This window comes from Malaclemys terrapin, chromosome 4 (genome assembly GCF_027887155.1).
Source record: "Malaclemys terrapin pileata isolate rMalTer1 chromosome 4, rMalTer1.hap1, whole genome shotgun sequence".
NCBI classification, from domain to species: Eukaryota; Metazoa; Chordata; order Testudines; family Emydidae; genus Malaclemys; species Malaclemys terrapin.
Window position 1 is genome coordinate 81,406,827 of NC_071508.1, and position 23,564 is coordinate 81,430,390.

Consider the following 23,564-nt stretch of genomic DNA (forward strand, 5'->3'; position numbering starts at 1 on the left):
CCTCTCTGACCCGTGTGTGATCAGAAGGAAGAGATGCATCTGGACCTTGAGAGATACACTATGTCTCATTTCATCACTGCATAGCATAAATTGCATCAGTAATGGGGCACCGGGGTCTTCTTGCCATGGGGAATGACAGCAGTTAAGTGGGAGATTAGTGTGAACTGAATTTAATGAAGGGTAAATGAAAGTATAGCATTAGATGGCATCATGCACATAAAAATGAAGGGGTTGTAAAATTTAGCAAATGTGGTGTACTTTCTGCGAAGTAGGTTAAGGCCTGGTCTACACTAGGAGTTTAGTTCGAATTTAGCAGCGTTAAATCGAATTAACCTTGCACCCGTCCACACAACGAAGCCATTTACTTCAAAATAAAGGGCTCTTAAAATCAATTTCTGTACTCCTCCCTGACGAGGGGAGTAGCACTGAAATCGGTATTGCCATTTCGAATTAGGGTTAGTGTGGCCACAATTCGACGGTATTGGCCTCCGGGAACTGTCGCACAGTGCACCATTGTGACAGCTCTGGCCAGCAATCTGAATTCGGATGCACTGGCCAGGTAGACCGGAAAAGCCCCGCGAACTTTTAAAATTTAATTTCCTGTTTGCCCAGCATGGAGAGCACAGGTGACCACGCAGAGCTTATCAGCACAGGTAACCATGCAGTCCGAGAATCGAAAAAGAGCACCAGCATGTACCGTACGGGAGGTACTGGATCTGATTGCTACACAGGGAGAGGATTCCGTGCTAGCAGAACTTTGTTCTAAAAGACGAAATGCCAAAACATTTGAAAAAATCTCCAAGGGTATGATACAGAGAGGTTACAATAGGGATTCACTACAGTGCCGCGTGAAAGTTAAGGAGCTCAGACAAGCCTACCAGAAAACCAAAGAAACAAATGGAAGGTCCGGGGCAGAGCCGCAGACATGCCGCTTCTATGCTGAGCTGCATGCAATTCTAGGGGGGACCGCCACCACTACCCCACCACTGACCATGGATTCTGAGGAGGGGATAATCTCAGCCATGCCTGAGGATTCTGCGGACGGGGAAGATGATGATGAGGATGACGACTACCTTGCAGAGAGCACACAGCACTCCGTTCTCCCCAACAGCCAAGATCTTTTTCTCAGCCTGACTAAACTACCCTCCTAAGGCATTATCTCAGACCGTGACCCCATGGAAAGGACCTCAGGTGAGTTTACCTTTGTAAATATAAAACATGGTTTAAAAGCAAGCTTTTTTTTAAATGATTAATTTGCCCTGAGGACTTGGGATGCATTCGCGGCCAGTACAGCTACTGGAAAAGTCTGTTAACGTGTCTGGGGATGGAGCGGAAATCCTCCAGGGACATCTCCATGAAGCTCTCCTGGAGGTACTCCAAAAGCCTTTGCAGAAGGTTTCCGGGCAGTGCTGCCTTATTCCGTCCTCCATGGTAGGACACTTGACCACGCCATGCTAGTAGCAAGTAATCTGGTATCATTGCATGACAAAGCCTGGCAGCGTATGGTCCCGGTGTTTGCTGGCATTCAAGCAAGATCTGTTCTTTATCTCACTGTGTTATCCTCAGGAGAGTGAGATCGCTCATGGTAACCTGGTTGAAATATGGGAATTTAATTAAGGGGACAGAGGTGGCCATTCCTACTGGGCTGTTTGCCTGTGGCTGAAAAGAAATCCTTCCCTGCAGTTAGCCAAGCGGGGGGCGGGACGGGGGAGGAAGAGAAAGAATTGGCGCTGAGCTTTTCGTGTTTGGCTAGCAGGGATCTTCCCTGATACCAGCCACGCAGTGGGGGGAGGGGTAAAGTGATCATCACAGAGAATTGGATGGGGGAGGGGGGTTAGTTTGGTTTCTGCTGCTGCACGTTAACAGGAAAACCGCAGCACTCAACGGGCTTTGCTTGGTATGTGGGAAAGGAGTGTGCTGCTTTTCTTAAGGCTGCAGAAGCCGAAAGACAATGGCTTACCATGGCCGCATGCAAGCCGAATTCTGTTGCCCGGACCTGCGTCTGTGATCTCTAACACCAAAGCCGCAGGCACTCAATATTAAGATGCAAAATGCGACCTTGTACTGAAATCACATGTGCTATGTAATGTGAATAGTGTCGTTCACCATCAAAGAGTATAAGCATTGTTCTGTAAATTGTATCTTTTTAAATACTTCTCTCCCTTTTTTCCCTCCCTCCTGCAGCTGCAAATTTTTCAAGCCTCCCTCCTCCGTCCCGAAGGCTATCTCAGATAAGGTGGTGGAAAAAAAGACGCGAGACGAAATGTTCTCTGAAATCATGGAATCGACACGCAATGAAAGAGCTCATCTGAATGAGTGGAAAGTCACCCTATCCCAGTACAGGAAAGCTGCCAGTGAACATGAGGGATGAACGTGAGGAGACGAAAGATGCTAAAGATGAGAGGTGGCGGGATGCAACGCTGGGGCTGCTGCGTGATCAAACTGACATGCTCCGGCGTCTGGTGGAGCTTCAGGAACAGCAGCAGGATAACAGAGTGCCGCTGTAGCCGCTGTATAACCTCCCTCCCCCCTCACCATGTTCCATAGCCTCCTCACCCAGACGTGTAAGAACGCAGGGGGGAGGGCTCCGTGCACCCTCCCACTCCACCCCAGTGGACAGCCCAACCAAAAGGCTGTCATTATATTGAACTTTTTTAGTGGCCTTTTCCTTCCCTCCTATTCTCCTCCCAAACCCCACCCGGGCTACCTTGTCAGTTCTCTCCCTCTTTTTAAAATCAATTAATAAAGAATACATGATTTTTAAATGATAGTGACTTTATTTCCTTTGCAAGCAAGCTGTGATCGAAGGGGGAGGGTGGTTTGCTTACAAAGAACGAGTCAATCAAGGGGGTGGGTTTTCATCAAGGAGAAAAACAGACTTTCACACCGTAGCCTGGCCAATCATGAAACTGGTTTTCAAAGCTTCTCTGATGCGCAGCGCTTCCTGGTGTGCTCGTCTAATCTCCCTAGTGTCTGGCTGCGTGTAATCAGCGGCCAGGCGATTTGCCTCAGCCTCCCACCCCGCCATAAAGGTCTCCCCCTTACTCTCTCAGAGATTGTGGAGCACACAGCAAGCAGCAATAACAAATGGGAATATTGTTTTGGCTGAGGTTTGAGCAAGTCAGTAACGTGCGCCAGCAACCCTTTAAACGTCCAAATGCACATTCTACCACCATTCTGCACTTGCTCAGCCTGTAGCTGAACAGCTCCTGACTACTGTCCAGGCTGCCTGTGTATGGCTTCATGAGCCATGGCATTAAGGGGTAGGCTGGGTTCCCAACGATAACTATAGGCATTTCAACATCCTCAATGGTTATTTTCTGGTCTGGGAAGTAAATCCCTTGCTGCAGCCGTTTAAACAGAGTAGCGTTCCTGAAGACGAGAGCGTCATGAACCCTTCCCAGACATCCTACGTTGATGTTGGTGAAACGTCCCTTGTGATGCACAAGTGCTTGCAGCACCATTGAAAAGTACCCCTTGCGGTTTATGTACTGGCTGCCCTGGTGCTCCGGTGCCAAGATAGGGATATGGGTTCCATCTATCGCCCCACCACAGTTAGGGAATCCCATTGCAGCAAAGCCATCCACTATGACCTGCACATTTCCCAGAGTCACTCCCTTTGGTACCAGCAGCTCAGTGATTGCTTTGGCTACTTGCATCACAGCAGCCCTCACAGTAGATTTGCCCACTCCAAATTGATTCCCGACTGACCGGTAGCTGTCTGGCGTTGCAAGCTTCCACAGGACTATCGCCACTCGCTTCTCAACTGTGAGGGCTGCTCTCATCTTGGTATTCTGGCGCTTCAGGGCAGAGGAAAGCAAGTCACAAAGTTCCATGAAAGTGCCTTTACGCATGCAGAAGTTTCACAGCCACTGGGAATTGTCCCACACCTGCAACACTATGCGGTCCCACCAGTCTGTGCTTGTTTCCCGGGCCCAAGAATCAGCGTTCCACGGCTATAACCCGCCCCATTAACAGCATGATTTCCAAAGCGCCGGGGCCCGCAGTTTGAGAGAATTCTGTGTCCATGTCCACGTCCTCATCACTCATTGCCGTGCTGCAGTCGCAGCCTCCTCCTCGCCTGGTTTTCCAGGTTCTGGTTCAGCATAAACTGCACAATAATGCGCGAGGTTTTTACAATGTTCATGACTGCTGTCTTGAGCTGAGCGGGCTCCATGCTATGGTACGGCGTCTGCACAGTTCACCCAGGAAAAAAGGCGCGAAACAGTTGTCTGCCGTTGCTTTCACGGAGGGAGGGGTGAGGCTGTACCCAGAACCACCAGCGACAATTTTTTTTGCCCCATCAGGCATTGGGATCTCAACCCAGAATTCCAATGGGCGGGGTAGACTGCAGGAACTATGGGATAGCTACCCAGAGTGCAATGTTCTGGAAGTCGACGCTAGCCTTGGTACATGGACGCACACCGCCAAATTAATGTGCTTAGTGTGGCCGCATGCACTCGACTTTATACAATCGGTTGCCCAAAATCGAATTCTGTAAATTTGGAGTAATCCCGTAGTGTAGACATACCCTAATGGTTCAAGTGTATGGCAAATGTAGGTAGCTCCTGTTAAATACAGCACACGTGCGTGTTGAGGACATATTGGGACATCATTTGAAGAGGCAGAGTTAAGGTTATATCAACACATACCTTCACTATTCCCTGTTTTTCACATGACCAAGTTCTGCTGAACTCTACTTTCTGGAAGAGCATGATATACCACAGCAATTGTAACTCTGCTTTGACAAAGTTCTTTGTCAGCAAATTTTCTAGTTTTTTTTAATTAAACAAAACCCCCCAGAAATTTTAGGAGTTAGTGGTCACCAAGGCAGTTGTTTTAAATTATAGTTTTATTACATGGTTACAATAGCTTGAAGCATCGAGAGAGACTGGTCTCTTGCCACCCATTCCTTGCAACATATGATGCAAGTCAGGACAAGGTGCACTGACACAGCTAGGAGAGGCTATACTTGCTGAAAGAGCAAGCGATGCCAATCAAACACACTGTCCACTCAAAGTATTAAATCAGTTGAATGAGTTGGTACAGATGAAAGGAGCCAAGGGAAATTGAAGGAGTCTTACGTTAGCATATAAATAGCAGTGCTGGAGTGGAAGGTTAGATTAAATGAATTCCTATTTCAAAGAAACAAGCCAGCAAGACAAGAATTGCTACAGCTGGTTTTATGCCTCGTTTGGAATACACAAAAGGGTTTATAGCAGTAGCGCGCAGCGGGGCTAAGGCAGGCTCTCTGCCTGGCCCCGCGCCACACCCAGAAGTGCTGGCACCACATCCCCGCAGCCCCTGGGGGAGGGAGGGCAGAGGGCTCCGCATGCCTCGCCTGCGGGTACCTCCCCAAAAGCTCCCACAGTTCCCCATTCCTGGCCAATGGGAGCTGCGGGAGGGGGCAGTGCCTGCAGGAGGGCAGTACACGGAGCCCTCAGTCCTCACTCACCCAGGGGCCACAGGGACATGGTGTCAGCCGATTTTGGGAGCAGTGCGGGGCCGGGGCAAGCAGGGAGCCTGCCTTAGTTCCACTGTGCCACGGGGCTGGCAATCCCCCGGGCCAGATCCTAAGCCTTAACAGGCCGGATCCGGCCCAAGGGCCGTAGTTTGACCACCCCTGGTTTAGAACTTCATCCAAGGTTCCTCCGAAATCACCAGAGGCATCACATCATTCTAAAGTAAGTCACTATTTACAAACAATACAGTCCCCTATGAAGGGATCACAGTCGGCATTTACTTATTCCTTCAGTATTCTAGTTTGTCACCTATGGTTACTGGAGATTAAAGGTCCCATAATCTGGAATTAACCAATTAACTTTTAAAGGATGTGTCATGGTAGATTACCATAAGTAGAGCTCTTGGCATCTATCCCACTGTCAGCAGCAGGATGTGCCATGATTGATCATTACCACTTCAGTGTGAATGATTCCTTTACACAAGATTAAAACCTGGTTCAGGCTACCTCCTCCCATTTCCAATTACTCACATTTCCAATCAGCTTGAACACCTGGTCCCCATGCACATTGTAGACAGTCACGATGGTGTTGAGTGCAGCATTGCGGACAGTGTTGTCTCGGTCGCCAATGTGAATTGCCATCTCCTTTAACGCTTTGCCAGGAGTTGGCTGGCACACATTCATGCCGTATGACTCAACAAGACACCCCAGCTCTTCCAGGCACTCTACAGGATCAGAAACACTGATTTTTTAACTGAGCCTCAACCAAGATTGTTAAATAGACAAGTGTCCCACTCCAATATACTCTGCAGTTACCTGAATCTATATTCTGTGGTAATGCCTCTGATGTCTGTGGCATTCTAATGCTCAATTTGGTGACAAACTGCAAACTCCCTTCACTTTGTGGGCAGGGTTAGAGGCGATTTAGTTTTGAAGGGGGCTTGAATTTTTAAATTTGCATCCAGCAACCCTTGACAGAAGTCAGTTGCCCCACAGTCCCCCACCCAAATATTGCCATCCATAAGCACATTAGCTTAGTGTTTCTAAAATTTAGAAAATTTTAGTGTTGCTAAAATAAGCAGCAGTGAAATAATTCATGCCAACATTTAAACTATAATGTAATTATTAGTTAATTCCCCATAGATAAATAGGAACAGTTCACACAGCTGTTTCAGGCTGTTGGCAGATTCTGGAACGCAACCTTGCATCAGTTATATTCTGAAAGTTCTCTTCACTACCATAGAGCTAAAAATCTTTAAGTGAAGCTTCAAAACCAATGCATGGTTCTGGGGTGGGGGAGGGGTTGAATTGAGGGAGTTCTGCAGTATTATGGAAAACAACTGAACCTTCTTCCATATATCAGGACAGGAATAGTGCAACTGGCGGGTGGGAGGTGGGTAAATCAATGAGAGTTGGACAGCTTAACCATTTGTGTGTGTGTGTGATGTTGGATTAGACAAAACTGACTTCTAACACTTTCTGCCTAATCACTCTTATTCCAGAGCAGGCCCCTCCCAGATGACTGGAAAGCTGCTTGAGGCATAATGTTTGTGGCGCAGGCAGAGAGCTTGCGTGCATGCATGCGAGAGAGGACAAGGAAGCTTGATATTTCTTCTTTACAATCTTCTCCTTGTCACCAAAGTTGTTATGCATTTGGGGAAAATATCAGATAGGCAAAACTCAGTTTTCAGAAAATGTTATGGCCAGCATATCCTGATCCACATTGCATTCTGAAATGAGTTTGGGGTGTGTACAATGGTACACCAAAGTTCTCCAGCCAACAGTGCTATTTCCTACCTGCCCGCTGTTTGGAGTTTTTCGACTTTGTCCCCTCCATGATGAAAGTGAACATCTTGCTGGCTGGATAGATTAAGCACATCCTATTCAGAATGGCACGCACATCCTTGCGGACAACATCTTTTGGTTCCCCAACCTGGGGGGAGGGGGAGATGATCAGAGAAAGAAAAGAAACCAGGACAGACACTTTTAAATACTCTGCACCAGCAGCATACTTTGCCAGTTAGTCTGTATGATACCAGGCTTACACTCAAAAAACCCAACCACACCACCCACCCATGCTATTCAAAGATAACTGCAGCAAAGCAGTACAGAACAGAATAACTACACCATTAGCTGGTGCCCTGGTAGTGTCCAGGGGCAAGTCATTATCCTAATTTCCCTCAGTATGTGGTACCTTCAGGATAAGATATGGGATGAAAGAGGATGCCTCGTTCTCAGTAAGATGATACTCCTCCTGGCTCAGCAAGGTGAAAAGCAATTTAAGGTATTCAAGGGCCTTCATCAGAACACTTGTGTTGGTATCAAAGAACCGTAGGGTGAGCCATTTCAAGATCAGATCCAGGCAGCTGATGACTCCATCTTTTTCGCTCTCCAAGTGCTTGAGATTAAGGGAAAAAACCATCAGGTTGTGCAGGATCAAATACATAAATGCTATAGTCCATGGAAAGAAAAGTGAGGAAGGGCAAAGTATAAATCAAAAGCCATGTCTGTTCCAGTAAAATGCATTTATTTATAGGTGGTGGCTTCCTGTTGTAGATTCATAAAAGATTCTTGGGTTTTAAGCCTTAGTGAGACCCCTCAACTATTACACACTAAGCAACTGTCCCACATTGCATGGTAGCAGCTGGCACCTACTACTAGATTTCACTAATAAAATTCAGAGCAGTAGCCAAAGTTGAGTAAACAAAGCTTCCCCCGCCTCAGCAAAAGAGATTAATACTAATTGTATTGTCCCTCTGAAAATGCTCATTTAGGCCTATAACTTGAGAACTGTGTACCCAAGCTAGTACCATGAAGTCTCCTAACCTACTGCCCACTTAGGAAGAACTCCTAACTTGATATTTCACTGCTGCAGTATGTGGACGTGGCAAAGGACATCCCACGTTCCATTGTTGTCTGCCATAGGTCCCTAACTCACCTCTACCATCGCAGCCAGTGCCTTATTGTGGTGCTGAAAGTCTGTATGAAACATCTCATCTTGTACCCATCTGGCAACACAGCTGGACATCTGAGTCTTTAGCTGCTCGATATATTCATCACGGGGAGTAGTGAAGTTCCATTTCAGCACCTTCAAAACAAGAAACAAAAACAGAACTCTCATAACTCAAGGCCAGCAATATACTGCTTGTTACTGAGCTGATACCCAAGAGCCACAGTGCACAACTAATAGAACGGGCTCAGAGAATAGCAAACTCCCTCCTGCAACCAAAAAATGCACAGTTTTAGCATTCTGCATCCATAAGAATGGAAGCAGCAATACTTCAGTGTACTTGCTAGTATGCTAGTGTTAACACAGGTCATATCTAAGCCAAACACCTCATCTTTAAACCGTGTCTACAGATATGTGCCCATTTAACCAACTGGAGGTCCAACTATTATCAGATAACCGAAAAAGAGTAGGTTTCAAAGTAAGAGGAGCCTACAAATTAAGATTTGTTATGAGAGCCAAGCTTGACAACAGGTGTTTGTTAGAATAAAAAAACCTGTGGAGTCTCTCAGAATTCTAGTACTTAGAGATGGAAGAGGCCTATTAGGTCACCTTGTCCATCCCCGAGAGCTTGGCCAGGCTTGTTACGTATTGTACTTTTTCTATTGTTTGGTCCAATCTAGTTTTAAGAGTGACCTAAAGCAATGAGGCTTCTGCCACTTCTCTTAGGAGACAATTTTTGCTTTCTTACACACGCTATGGAGATTGAAGACCTTGTAAACAGCCTATAAGAAATGGTCCTTTGCTTTGAAGTATCAAGACATGAAATGAAGACTGGATTGCACAAAGTGCAACACTAAGCTCACAGGTAATACAATGTATTTCCTTTAGTGCCTAAACGTCTGAAAATTGAGTATGCTCTTAAGAGCCATCTCACCTTCAATCCTTTCTCATCTTTCATTCTTTGCTCTTTCCCATTTGGGACAATGATAAAAATAGGACCTGATTTGTCATCATCTTCCTTCAGGTTGGGCTTACTTGGTACCTTCTTCCCTTGTGCACCCTGAAAAAGCAAAAGTGGTACTGAGCAGAAAACACTGCAAAACCTAAATACAACCCTTCATTCCAAGGGATGCCAGACACCCTGACCTCATGCTGGCCAAGTGTACGAGATGCAGGTAGAAGCTGGCAACAGTGGTTAGAATCCTCAGGTACATGCTCTGGTGGTGTGGAAGCAAAACCCACAGCAAAGTGTGCAATAGCCTTTTGTGAGATAGGACACTTCAGACTTGGCCAGTGCACCAGCCACCTAGGGGTGTCTAAACCCTAAGTTGGTACCTGCTTGATGGGTTTGTTCTTTGTCAGACTGGTATTGCCTTTGGTGAGGCTTGTATTAGCCTTGGGCAGGCTGGGATTGTCCTTGGACATACTGTTATTACCATCAGACTGCTGCAATAGGCCACAGAAAAGGCTTGGTCGTTAGACAACTCAACATGTACCTCTAAATCACTCCCTTTAGACCCTGAAGCCCCCAAACCTGCTGTGCACTCAGTGTTAATTCTAGTTTATTTAAAAGAGTTTAGATGAAGGAATTCAGTGACTGCAGGGTGGTTTACAAAGACACCTTAACCTCTGATGTTTTTCCTGTTCCAAATCTGTCGCAGGGTGAACTGCTATAGTTGCAGTGGCACCCAACACATGGAGCAACACTTGTGAAGTTTCTGCCCCACTTATCTGGTAAGTTCAATAGCAAAGTAACAGAATATAAAAAACAGACACTAATGGGAGTACAACTTAAACTCTACAGTTCAGGTACAGCCAGCTGTAGCTACCATTGCATCCTTAACCATCTCCTTTGTGCACTGTGCTGAGAGATATACCCTTGGATGCAGTGGACTAAAGACGGGAATTTCTCTGGCATGTGGATTCAGAATTACTGTTCAAAACTAGATTTTACAATATTAGAACTGAATACAAGATTGAGTTTATCAAGATACATTTTAAATACAGACCATATTCGATAAAAAGCCAAGCAGGTTTATAGTAAGGGAAGTTAAAGACCCAGTGATCTGAATTTCAGACTGTGGCAAGCCTATTAAGTAGGACTGGGCAAAAACAATGATAGCAGCACAACAGATATGAAGGGCATTTTTCACTTAAGAGACTGGATATTCTCATGATGCTTTTACAGAGGTGGTCTGTGCAAGCCTAAGGGCTCCATTAACAAGCTATTACACTCCCCAACTGGAGCCCAACTCATTAGTCTTGCATGATGGCATCACTGTACCTTAGCTTTAGAGGCAGCTCCTCCTGCTTTGGCCTTTTTGGGGTCAGGCTTGGGCTCCATGGTGCTGGACCCTGAATCTTCAGCAGGTGCTTGGAAACAAGAGATTATTTCAAACATATTTTGCAAAAATGAGTCCATTCACGAACAGCACATTCAGTCCTGCCCTGTTCTTCAGTCCCACTGCAGAGAAGGGATGCTGCTCATAATGACAACAAAACCCTTAATCACAAAGAGAAGCAGGGGTTTCAGATGCACAAAGGAAGCTGACTGTGCTAACAGTCAGGTATTTACAGACTATGTCAACACCAAGAAACTAACCCTCGTATCTAAATGTATATAAAAATTTGCACATTTTAATCTTCCTCTTTCCTCAATCTTAGTATGTTTCTGGTCTTAGATGGCAAGCTTAACGGGGATTGTTCTTTACGGTTTATGTGGGGCTGCTGAAAAGTAGGCTCAGGTCCCTCAACAGCTTTGCCACGCAGGCACTCTAGAGCAGTGGTTTTCAAATTGCGGGTCGAGACCCAGTACTGGTCGCGGCAGCTCTGGTCAGCACCACCGACCGGGCCGTTAAAAGTCCCATCGGCAGTGTTGCCCGGCTAAGGCAGGCTAGTCCCTACCTGTTCTGACACCGCACTGCGCCCCAGAAGTGGCCAGCAGGTCCAGCTCCTAGGCAGGCGGGGCAGCCATGGGGCTCTGCGTGCTGCCCCCACCCCGAGCACTGGTGCCGCACTCCCATTGTCCAAGAACCGGCCAATGGGAGCTGGGGGGGAGAGTGCCTGTGGGCAAGAGCCGCGCAGAGTCACTTGTGAGCCTCCACCTAGGAGCTGGACCTGTTGCTGGCCGCTTTTGGGGCGCAGTGTGGTCCGTGGTGCCCGGACAAGCAGGAAGCCTGCCTTAGCACCCCTGCTGCGTTGCTGCCCGGGAACTGCCCGAGGTAAGCCCACGTCCCAACCCTGTACCCAAAACCCAGGGCCCCTCCTGCACCCCAAACCCCTCATCCCTGTCCCCACTCCAGAGCCTGCACCCCCAGCCAAGAGCCCTGACCCCTCCTGCACCCCAACCCTCTACCCCAGCCCACACCCCAAACCCCTCATCCCCAGCTCTGTTGGGTCGTGGCATCAACAATTTTTTTCAACTGGGTTGCCAGAAAAAAAAAGTTTGAAAACCACTGCCCAAGAGAGGGACAGGCATAAACCCAACCATTCAGAGTGAGTGACTTCCCAAGTTGGTGCTAGAAGAATGGGACAAGAGGGCAGGACGAAGCCAGTGAACCACTGTCAGAGGTTACCATTGTTGGTTCACAACAGTTCTCAAAACTGACACTGCATAACTTCTCCTCTACCTTAGTTTGGAAGTGCCAAGGAGAAGGAGGAGCAAAGGCTGGTGGGAGGGGGAACACACACAGACAACACATCAAGAAAAGCCAACAGTCTGCAGCCTCCCCAAAGAGCTCAGAGCGCCACAACAGAGGCACCAGAGGAGGACTGCAGCATCCTTTCGAGGCTGACATACAGCAACTTTTCAAGCACAAAGAACTTTGACTCTCTGCTCCTGATTAATCCAACAGTCATGTTCTACAGACCAGAGAGATTCTCCACATATAAGAATATTTGCATATTAAGCTAGAGCACCAAAACCCTGGGAACCTGCAGCTCCAGCCCCCAGAGATGGGTTTCTATAAGTAGTCCTTAAAAGCTTTTCAGACTATGGAGTGACTAACTCCACAGTAGTAAATCTTAATAACTTGACTTCCCTGTGATTTACCAGTACCATACCAAGACCCTGTGATTAACTGGCTTGCCTCTATATTCCAATGAAACCCATCCACACACAAATGAAACTTATCTTCCACAGACATTCAACCTACTATCTTGACAAGGGACATTACAGAGTGGTTCTTATTCTCTATACCCTGCTTCTGTAAACAAGGCCTTCCCCAAAGGGTCTGTGTCTTTCACACACACACACACACACACACACACACGCTTTTCATGCTAGCATAACTGAACATTGAAATTTAGTGTTTCCCTTCAAATTACTCTATTCTGAGGAAATTCTTTCCCATACATTTCCCAGCATTACGAGATAGATTACCTGATGCAGTCTGGAATTTGGCTGGAGCTGCTCCTCCTACCACTCTGGAAGATGCCTTAACAGGAGCAGCAGGTTTGGCTGGCATGATGGCTTTGGCTTTTTCGAGCATGGCCAGTACCTGGTCTTTGGAAGTTGGCTAGAGAGAAAGATGCACATACAGAAAGATATGCCATAGTCTATGAACATGGGATAAACGGCTGCAGTTTAAAAGTGCAGTGTGCAAGAGGCTAAATGGAAGGTAGTTTAGCCAAAGGGACAGTGCTTTGAGAATTTGAAGTCGTAATGTAGTTAACACATGCAACTACTTTCAACCACACCCATTGAAGATCAAGTATTTCACACCTGAAGTCAGCAGTGATTCCTGAGTTTTTAAATGGCTCAAAACAACATTCACAAGATCACTTTCTAGGAAGAGTCAGACATTTGCCATAGACATTACATCCGCTTTCAACCAAGCTCATTCATACGCTGCCTTCTTCCTCAGGTAAGAGTCTAACAATACCTTCAGCTTGCCAGTAGCTTTGGCCATCTTCTCAAAACCGAGATGCATCATAAAGAATGGCAAGGCATCCTGTGCTTTTTTACGCACATCTCCATTTCGATCCTCCAGGCAGGAGTACAGGTGAGGCACACACAAAAGCAAGTCAGAAGGAACAGAACGGAGGGTAGGCAGCTTGTCAGCCAGCCAGCCCAGAAGCTGGAAGGAGATAGCACAGGTTAGCTTTGCCCTTCAGAATATGATAACTGATGTCTGAAATATGCATTGTGGTAAGGAGTCACCAGCAGTCTTAATAAGAACAGAATTAGTTGTGTGAATTAGTTGAGGGGACCAAAACTCAGCTCAGATATTCACCATTTGCAACCATCCTGATCTTCAACACTAAAGTGCAGCCCACTGAGATTACAGATCCCAATATACAAGTAATTTGATTCAAGTGGCCAGGCTCCATTATGGCTACTATTCCAAGTTAAAGATGAGGGCAGCATTTCAGAGTTGTGCATTACTCTTGGTCAGTGAGTTGCAACATCCCAAAACCTCAGCTCTGCTCTTAAGAGCCTGTGCATAAAGGAAGACTCATTTGAGGGAAGCAGCACCTTTATTTAATTTGATTTAATTTGAGCAACACTGAAGTTTGAATTTCAGCACCACCAGAGAGAGTAACTCAATACCATCCTTGTTAAATTTTACTGTTACAAGTCAGTATACAAACTGAATTACACATTTCTTACCCTCATGATACAGTGCTCAGTTACTGCAGTCTACACGAGCCTCACCCCTTTATTTCTATAGCTGTGCTCAAACTATGGCTAAGCAGGAATTCAAAAGGTACAAGGAACAAACTCATGTACACAGTACCAATCTTTACCTCTTGTCTTAAGAAAGGGTTTTCTTTTTTGAGCTCCTCAGACAGGTCCTCTCCTTCCAACCATTCTTTCATGCCAGTCTGTTCTGTCCAAGCATTCACGGTAGCCAGGGCAGCAGCACGTACATTGTTCTGTAGCAAGAAGGAAAAAACTGGGGAGGTTCTGAGATCACCCTTTCCATCAAAGATTAAATCATCCTGCACCAAGGACTCAAGAACTCACATTTTTGTTCACTGCTGGGAAACCCAAGTCCCAGCATCACAAAATGCAACACATTCTATCAGACAGAGAAGTCTCTGAAAAGTAGGCATAATACACTAGTCAGCAGACAAGTTTAGGTAAAGCCTGACACAGAAAAGGAATGGGAGAATCTTTGAAAGAATTGTGTTGGCTGCCCCTCCCTAACGAAAGGATAATCTCAAATCCACAACACACAAGAGGGCTAAAGAATGCAGTTAATTACTTACATTAAGGTTAAAACAGGTTTAGCATGTTTATGAATCCAGGCAGGATTAGGAGATACCTCCAGCTACTTTTCAGTAACCCAGTTTATTGTGGATCACAAATTGAATGAGCCAACAATGTGATGCAGTTATGAAAAAAAAGGCTAGTATTCTGGGGTGTATTAAAAGGAGTGACATGGGAGGTAATTGTCACGTTCTACTCAGCACTGGTGAAGCCTCAGCTGGAGCACTGTGTCCAATTCTGGGTGGCACACTAAGAAAGATATGGACAAACTGGATAGAGGAAAGCAACAAAAATTAAGAAAACCTAACCTATAAAGGAAAGGTTAAAATACTTGGTATATTTAGTTTTGAGAAAAGAGGACTCAGAGGGTACCCAATGACTTGTCTTAATATATTTGAAGGGTTGTTATAAAGAGGACAATGATCGATTGTTCTCCATGTCCACTGAAGGTGGAAAGTAGTAATGGACTTCATCTGCAGCAAGGAATACTTAGAAAGATTTTCCTAACTATGAGGATAGTTAAGCACTGGACTAGACTTCCAAGGGAGGTAGCGGAATCACAATAATTGGAGACTTTTAAGAACAGGTTATACAAATACCTGTCAGGAATGGTCTAAGTTTACTTGGTCCTGCCTCAGCACAGGGGGCTGGACTAGAGGACCTCCAGAGGTCCCTTCCAGCCCTACATTTCTATGAACTGCCAAAACCTAGGTACTTCTACTTCAGGGCCTGAACTGATCATCGGCTGAGGTCAAGGAGAATGCTCTCTCTTACTCCTACACACTCACAGCATGACCCGATACTTCCCAGTGACATCTAAAAAGGAAAAGGCAACAGCTTGCTCTGAAGCAGCTAATTTACACCCCTGTTCAAGGATGCCAGACTACATGGACTAAAGTTTTATAGGCAATACGACATCTCTATTAAGTTTGGACTACTTAGATCTTATTTACTTCAATCTATTCACTGCACCGATCACACTAAGCAAAATAGAATTTAACACACAGCCATGTAAAAAATAAACTCCAACCCAACAAAAAAATGAAAATCTCCTTTATGATATTCCTCCAACAGAATCATGTTTAGGATCTCCAAGATACCTTATTTTCAGACAAACGTTCTGAGAGGGCCCATGTCAGCAGGATTCTTCACAACTAAATACTGGACAGAAAGCTACACATCACCTGGGGATAGTCACTGGAGTAGCATAAGTGCTCACTCTCCCAGAGAGCTAGGCCTGGTACTGATCCCTGTACAGCAAACCAACTTGCTGCCCTAGTACTGCTAACCTGGGCTGTATCGTCTACATTGAGAAGCAGAGTTTATTAAAAATCAGTTTAAGATAAAGAGCTGGACACTGTGCATAAATGGGCTGTATTGCACATCACGGACATTGAACAAGAAAGACACCAGCTTAACCACAGCACAGACAGTATTCATATCTGCGGATAGTAAATCTGCAGTAATTTGGAAGACAGAGCTCTGAGTAGCATTCAGAAAGCTTCTGAAACTAGTCTGAACGCTCACCTGCCTCTGAACATCTAGGCTAGTTTAATTCAAACACTGAAGATTTCTCCCAGTGTATCTGGAAGTATACAGAGGATGAGCCTTCATTCCTAAAGGAAAATACAAGACTTGATTGCCTACCTTACTGTCCCCAAGAACTGTGATGATAGGAATGCCCAGGTTTTTCACATGTTGCCTAATGTTTGGGCCCATTGCCATGGCTAACTGCTGGAGGATGCTCAGTGTTTGTTGAACCTGGATGAGAAAGAAAAGTGTTTTAATAAACTAGTTATTAGGTGTTCTGTGCTCCAGGCCCCCACTACAAACGAACTGAGTAGCAACATCATGCTGCTATTATGGCTTATCTAGACTTTGTCTCTTGAAGGGCTGTGAGAACATGCCTATTCCTGCATTTACTTCTATTTGATAGCAAGAGATAGCAATAACTTCACCTATGCATGGCATAAGCTATGTTTCATGTAGATTTAAAGGGACACCAATTTAAAAACCATTTTCAGGCAGAAGTGACTTAATCTCCTGGTGTTGCATACATTATTATGAAGTATTGAACATAAAAGACTGGCTTATTTATATCATCCTTCCAGTTTGTGGGGTCTTTTGCACAGCAATGGGGAAAGTGGCAGACAGAGGCCCTGGAACCACCCACTTCATTAACTGACCAGATGTCTATTTTAATGCTCTATTATACAGACTTCAGTAAAAAAGTTTCTTTCATGGATGAAACACTAATCTACTTTTCAAGCCCCACTCAACCCATGAAGGAACTGAAACAGGCTGAATAATAATCTGAAGTGACTGCAACAGGAATTTGCTTCAGACATTAAGATTTTTAGTAGCATACCAAGATTTTATTGGAGTCATTGAGACGACACTTCAAGGCAGCTGAAAGTTCTCCTATATTTGGCTGTATAAATTTGGCATCATTAATGATGCTCGTGACTTCATCCAGACCCTCCTTTCGGATCTTCCAGTTTTTGTCCCCAATCTTAGACACCAATTCAGCTGTGATCTTATCACTGTAGAAAAAACGAACAAAAAAACCAATCCCTGACATCCAGTACCATTTTGTATTATAGCAGAACATATGAAGCAGACACTCCTCTGTGAATGCCCTTCAAAGGATATAGTGAACCAAAACAGAGAAAAGGACTTGGATACAAAGTTGCTCATTTTAGAATATGCAGCAGCAAAGAGTCAGTCCTTAGTTTGTTGACTCTAAACCCACCTGATCTCTGTTCTTGGCAGAAGATCCACAACATCATTCCCTATGTCCTCTTGCTCATCTCTTTCCTCACCATCATCCCCGCTGCCACCGCTGTGTCTGGAAGTGCCTCGAGTTGGAGCAGGTGCAGTCTGCCCTTGCATCTGCAAACATGGCACACATACAAGTTAGATGTTTAAGAATCCTACATTTGGGGTTGTTCACACACTTCCATATCTCAGTCATGTGGCCCAGAGCAATGTCTTTTCAACATACAGCGTTGCTCCAAAAAGCAGCAGCTTCTGAAATTCATCATAAAACCAGAAATGGATGTTACTTACCTATAACTGGAGGTTCTTCAAGGTGTGGGGTCCCTATCTGTATTCCACACATGGGATACGCATGTACACTGTATGCCTGAGAAATGTGAGTCTCACCCAATAGAGCCAGCATTGATGTTCCTCACTCACAGAAGAGAAGCAAAGGCAGGAAAACAGCTTTTGAATCCTGGGATCCTGGCATTAATCCCAGACTTCTCAGAGGAAAATCCCTGGGGCTGGGAAAAAATTCCCCCTAACTATCTATGCTATACTATGGTATAGCAACTACTAAAACCAACTATACACAATTCTTAAAGGAATGACACTAAAAAAAGGAGCTGAGGACACCAAAGATTCTAACTCAGATCATGAGGCAACAAGAAGGAACTGGAGAGGAGTTGGCCTGAACCACTCTTTTTCTCCTTGGGTGGGAGCACAAGGACAGCTACAGTCAGACACTGCCTGCAAGAAATTATGCACTCAGCCACATGGTGCGCATGTGCATCCCACATGCAGGCTACACGTAAGGACCATCACTCAAAGAAGAGCAACTCCTTATTCAAAGCCAAAACAGCCAAGTCCCCCCACTTGTGTGGCTACATGCCCTCCAAAGTGTGGTGGTCTCGCACACTACTAATCAGTCATCCTGAAATACCAGTAAAGAGCCAGCCTACTTAGCGTTCTAAACCCAGTGCAAATGGCACTATATTGAAGTTAGCACTTCCAGCTATTTACTGAGAGAACTAAGGCTTGCAGAGGTCTTACCTTTTCAAATTCTGCATCTATCTGAGAGAGAAGAGCTGGCTTCTCATCCTCAAAGAACATTCGCAAAGGGGGTCCCACATAGAGATACATGACACCCAATAAGGTAATAGCAGCAGTCCTTACAGCCTGCCAAAATAGAACAGAAAGCACTTAATAGACTTCAAACTAAACAGACAGTGAAGTTTCAGAATTAATTTACATTTACTCACTGGGTTAGTGGCTGCAAGAGCTGTCTTTACGTTGCTGATGAAAGCCTTAACATTCAACCTAAGAGAGAATATGAATATCATGAAATCAAGATAGCCCACAGGGCAACATGCAGGAGGCATCAGTAAGAGGCAAGGCAGCTACAATCAGTTATGGAAGATACAGTCTAACAGGTTAAAAGTTAATTTAACTACCAACAAAACTCCCCAAAGCATCAGACATTTATATTTGTAGATAAACCTAAAGGTAGTGAGAGTTAACAGAAAGCTCTTTCTAAAGTTGTATAATCTTTTTCAGTGAAATACTGCCCAAAACCAGATTACTATAAATATGAAGGCAGCCCTTTTATTGCCTAAAAAGCTAGTCCATGAATAAAAAACGGTTACATATATTGCAATATGGTTCTTCTAGATGTTTTCAGTATGGATTCCACTATAGGGGCACACATTCCCCATATACAGAAGACTACATTTTTTGAATAGCAATGATCCATGGACCTCTGTGAGAGAGCATAAAGGACAGAGTGGCTGTGACCCCCCCCTTAAGTTCCTTCAGAATTTGAAGCTCATGGTAGCGAAGGACTCTGAAAAGTGGGGACATGGGCTCCACACTGACAACATATGGAAGAACCACAGCCAGTGTAGGTAAAGGAGAAGTTACTTACCTTACAGTAATGTGGGTTCAACATCTTTTTGTCCATACAGGTGCTCCACTGTAGGACGTGCATATGCTCGTAAACTCTTGATCAGAGACTGTAAAGTAGTGCTCACAGGCCTGCGCAGAACAGCACCTCGTATTCCAAACAAGGGGATATAGGCAGGAGCAGGCTTGTCGCCGCTCAGTTCCTTCACAGCCATGAAGCCAGAGACTTCACAGCAGAAGGAAAGGAAGGTGGGAGGTGGAGCACCCATAGGAACAAAAACATTAAGAACTCTAGTTTCTGTAAGTAAGTAACTTCCCCTCCAAGTATATGCCCCCCATGGATGCTCCACCATAGGAGACTCTCAAGCAGTAATTTAAAGAGAAGGTGAGTGCTGAGGAGTTAGGTCAAGAATTGTGTAAAGAACTGCATCACCAAAGACAGTGCCCCCCATGGTAACAGGGAAATGATTAAACAAGGTACACACTGCAGAGAAAGGCAAAAAAATTCCTTCCCAACCTCACATATGATCAGTTAAACCCTGAGCACATGAGCAAGAACCAACAAGCCAAGCACCTGAAGGATACTTGGTGCCACATCAAAGCTCTGGACCTCCTGGATGCTTTCCTAACCCCTGCAGGCGGCCAGTTGAAACCCTGAAGCATAAGCTTTTAGAAGAAAAAAAAGACAAATCAGAAGTGAGCTTCAGGGCTGTTGAGCCCTGTGCCCCCTACCATCACAAGCCACCCCATCATAAAATTGCACTCAAGTTTGTCCAGCTCTCTGGAAACCAATTAAGTTGTTTGCACCCACAATTCCTACTGTGAGGCTGTTCCAGAACCTCACCCCTCTGATGGTTAGTAATCTTCTAATTTCCAGACTGAGTTTGTTCATGGCCAGTTTATAACCATTTATTCCTGTGCCAACATTGTCCTTTAACTTAAATAGCTCTTTACCCTCCCTGGTATTTAACAAACAAGCCAAGCTCTTCCAGACCATCTCACTTTGAAGACAGTCTTAGGAGAGTAGTGTTTAGAGCATTCCAAGATACACTGAAATAGAAGGTCAAATGGAGTCTCCATGTCAATAGGAGTATATAGACGTCCCATGCAGGAGTGGGTTCTCTGACTGGTGGGTAAGTGAGTAGCAGCCCTTTAAGAAGCATCAGTACTGTGGGATGAAAGAAGATCAAACATGAATGTAAAGCAGGCAACAAGCTGGAATGGCAAAGTGGACTTTAATAGAGCTGAACTAAAGACTAGCCTGTCTGAGGTACAATATAATCAAGGTTCTGTGGTACTGAGACCTGCACTGGGTTTGGGCCTTTATGGCCTGCCCATATCAAGAACCTCTTCTTTTCTGAATAATATATTCTGGTAAAAGTTTTCCTGTTTTGTATCAGGATTTCCTGGATCTGCAGGGAGAAATCCCTGTCTATGGTGCTTAGCCACTTCACCACCACATCATTAAATACAGTGACTTTGGGTCTGGATGAAGAACTTTGGACCTGATCTGGCAGTGATGGCATAAACAGTCTGAGAGCTGGATGGACATCTGTAAATCAGAACTACCTCACAAAGCCTGGAGCCACCAGAGTGATCATGGCTTTGTCTCTTGATTTTGGAAATCACCCTGGGAGTCAAGGAATTGGTAGAAAGGCATAAAGCAAGCCTCTATTCTACTGCAGAAGAAAGACATTGGGTAGAGACTCTGGACTCAGGCCTCCTTTGGAATAGAAATCGACAATTTGCATTTTTCTTGGTGCCAAACAAGTCTCTCATGGAGGATCCCTACTGACAGAATATCACTTCCATGACAGAGATCTGTGCAAGGAACATTCATGGTTACTGTCTGCCTACTCAGGAAGTCTGCTAAGTTTTTGCTGACTCCCAGGAGTTGAAGGACTATCAGTGTTACCCTATTCTGTCACCAATTCCAGAAGCTGGTAGCCATGCACTACATGAAGAAGCTAAGAGCTTCCTCCACCTGGAAGCTATCAGGTAAATACTGCAGATCTGTATGGTGCTATACCTGTCGTATACAGGCCAATCTGATGGCTTGGAGCTCTAGGACATTTGTATGTAGCCCCACATCATCTGGGGATCAAGTTCCTTGGATCTGCAGATGGTTCAGATGAGCTCCACAGCCTGCTCCTGACACATCTGTACTTAGTGTCTGTCATGGAGGAGGATGTTTTGTCATGTTTGTGAGTTCCAACAACCAAGCCAGTTGAGTAGTGACCATCTGGTAGGACCTTCTTATCGATCCAGTGTTTCGCCTCAGAGCAACCAGTCATCCAAGCAGGGGTAGATACGAATGTCTTGTCTCCTCAGATCAGTTGCTACCACCTTGAGGCATTTCATTAAAACCTTCTATAGAAGTGGCAGTACCTTTTACTGATAGTGATATAATCCACTAGGAAACACAGGCACTTTCTGTGGGTTTGGTGGATGGCTACATGGAAGTACACCTCTACCCTGATATTACGCAACCTGATAGAACACGAATTCGGCTATAACGTGGTAAAGCAATGCTGGGGGGGGGGGGGGGGGGGGGAGGGGCCCTGCTGCGCACTCCAGTGGATCAAAGCAAGTTCGATAACGCAGTTTCACCTATTACGCAGTAAGTTTTTTTTGGCTCCCGAGGACAGCGTTATATCAAGATAGAGGTGTACAAGTCTTACAGCCTGAGGAGAGAGAGAGTGCACATGTGGGCCCAACAGTCACCGCTACCGAAGTTCTCTAATCAGCAGTGCAGAGTGGCAGACACCTACAGTGGAGCATCCATAGGAACTCTACTCGAAGAAACTAATCAGTATTCACCCATGGTCTTCCTTATTTTTACTATAAGGATATATTAAACACTTAACCTGACCCACCAAGACGTCTATATGACTGAATAGCTTTTTGAAGCTCATAGTTAAATGCTAATGTCTGAGAACTCTGGGAACAAAGGCTTGATGCATTTGTCTCAGCAGTCTTTCAAAGAACAGTATAGATCCACACTGCGTTCTGTAGAGAAGCAGAATCTCAGTTTTTCCGACAATGAAAACTTGCATCCCAATTTTTCTATTCAATACCTTATCCCAAGACTTACCCAGAAAAGCCAAACTCTTTAATTGCATTCGAAAGCCAGTTCAGGGTTTCCGACTGGTTTTTAGGATTCTTTTGAGAGAAAGCCATGGACATAACCTGGGAATAGAAAGGAAAATTGAAATCTTTATTGTCACTGATGGATCAGATGGAACACCCTCATAACAGAAGAGTGCTGGCACCTGCGAAGACTTTGCAGTGCTGTTAAACTGAGATGGATAGGGATATATACACAACAGAATTAATGCTCTACTGTAAGGAGAGAGTGGTTGCAATAAGGTATATATCTGAAGAAGAGACAGTTATGAGCTACACTAGGCAGCCAAAGGTAATCTCCATTCATTCCTCACTGACCTGTTCAGCAGTCCATGGCAACAGACATGCTTCTGCTATTGCTGTCATTGCTTCTTTTGCGTTACTCCCACATTTCACATCACCAATCTTGTCCACGAGACCATCCAGCACAATTTGGGCTGATGTTTTGGAAAAGTTCCCCTTCTGAGCAATCAGGGCAACTATATGAAGCTTCATTTGCATTACCTGGGAGGGACAAACAGGATAGCCATAATACTAGGAAAGTAAATAGACTTGTGTGCTGCTATATGCTCTAGCCTGGACCACAATGCAGCTCAGATTAGCCTGAAGTCCTGTCAAACAAAATCTCAGAAGACCCCAGTAGAAATAGAATAAAGAGTAGGTTTACAAATACTATGGAGTAATAACTAGCAGGACACTAGTAACTAGAGCAACATCTCACAGTAACACTGGAAGTGTTTTAAAATCTTACAACCCACCATATTAAGATTTTGTAAATCACTTAGCTTGGACACGAAGACAGTCAGATTAGCTTTCTGGAACAAGTTGTTAACAATTTTCATCAATATATTTAAAAGTGCTTTACAAAGAAGGATACAGATAGAAATGTACAGAGAGGCTGTAACTTACCAGCAGTCATACCACAAGTCAATAGCAGCATCATGTATGCTGACTTCCAGTCTGGTGCCCTACCTACTGGACTGGCATGTCTTATTCAAATTTATAAGAAAGCATAATTTACTGCAAGTCCTGGGTTTCACTATTAAATGCTTTAAAATTTAGCCATGCCAGTGTTGTGAAAAAAGGTGCTCCATCATTAAAACTGATATTCAAACTTCAAAGCTGATCTTAGAGATTAGAAAATACAGATC

General features: G+C 44.9%; 1 protein-coding gene across 4 annotated transcripts in view; it reads right to left on the reverse strand.

The window, feature by feature from the left end:
• CKAP5 (cytoskeleton associated protein 5) overlaps positions 1 to 23,564 on the reverse strand; it is a 93,540-nt gene that overhangs the window by 18,382 nt on the left and 51,594 nt on the right. For all 4 annotated transcript variants that reach the window (XM_054028406.1, XM_054028403.1, XM_054028404.1 and 1 more), the window contains exons 17-32: positions 22,732 to 22,917; positions 22,382 to 22,476; positions 18,648 to 18,705; positions 18,439 to 18,564; positions 17,378 to 17,517; positions 16,994 to 17,168; positions 16,273 to 16,386; positions 14,160 to 14,288; positions 13,295 to 13,489; positions 12,793 to 12,928; positions 10,696 to 10,784; positions 9,346 to 9,471; positions 8,400 to 8,549; positions 7,656 to 7,859; positions 7,259 to 7,394; positions 5,993 to 6,186 (exon numbers count right to left, since the gene is read on the reverse strand). In XM_054028406.1, the coding sequence (XP_053884381.1) occupies positions 5,993 to 6,186; positions 7,259 to 7,394; positions 7,656 to 7,859; positions 8,400 to 8,549; positions 9,346 to 9,471; positions 10,696 to 10,784; positions 12,793 to 12,928; positions 13,295 to 13,489; positions 14,160 to 14,288; positions 16,273 to 16,386; positions 16,994 to 17,168; positions 17,378 to 17,517; positions 18,439 to 18,564; positions 18,648 to 18,705; positions 22,382 to 22,476; positions 22,732 to 22,917 (2,253 nt within the window). The remainder of the gene's footprint in view (positions 1 to 5,992; positions 6,187 to 7,258; positions 7,395 to 7,655; positions 7,860 to 8,399; positions 8,550 to 9,345; positions 9,472 to 10,695; positions 10,785 to 12,792; positions 12,929 to 13,294; positions 13,490 to 14,159; positions 14,289 to 16,272; positions 16,387 to 16,993; positions 17,169 to 17,377; positions 17,518 to 18,438; positions 18,565 to 18,647; positions 18,706 to 22,381; positions 22,477 to 22,731; positions 22,918 to 23,564) is intronic.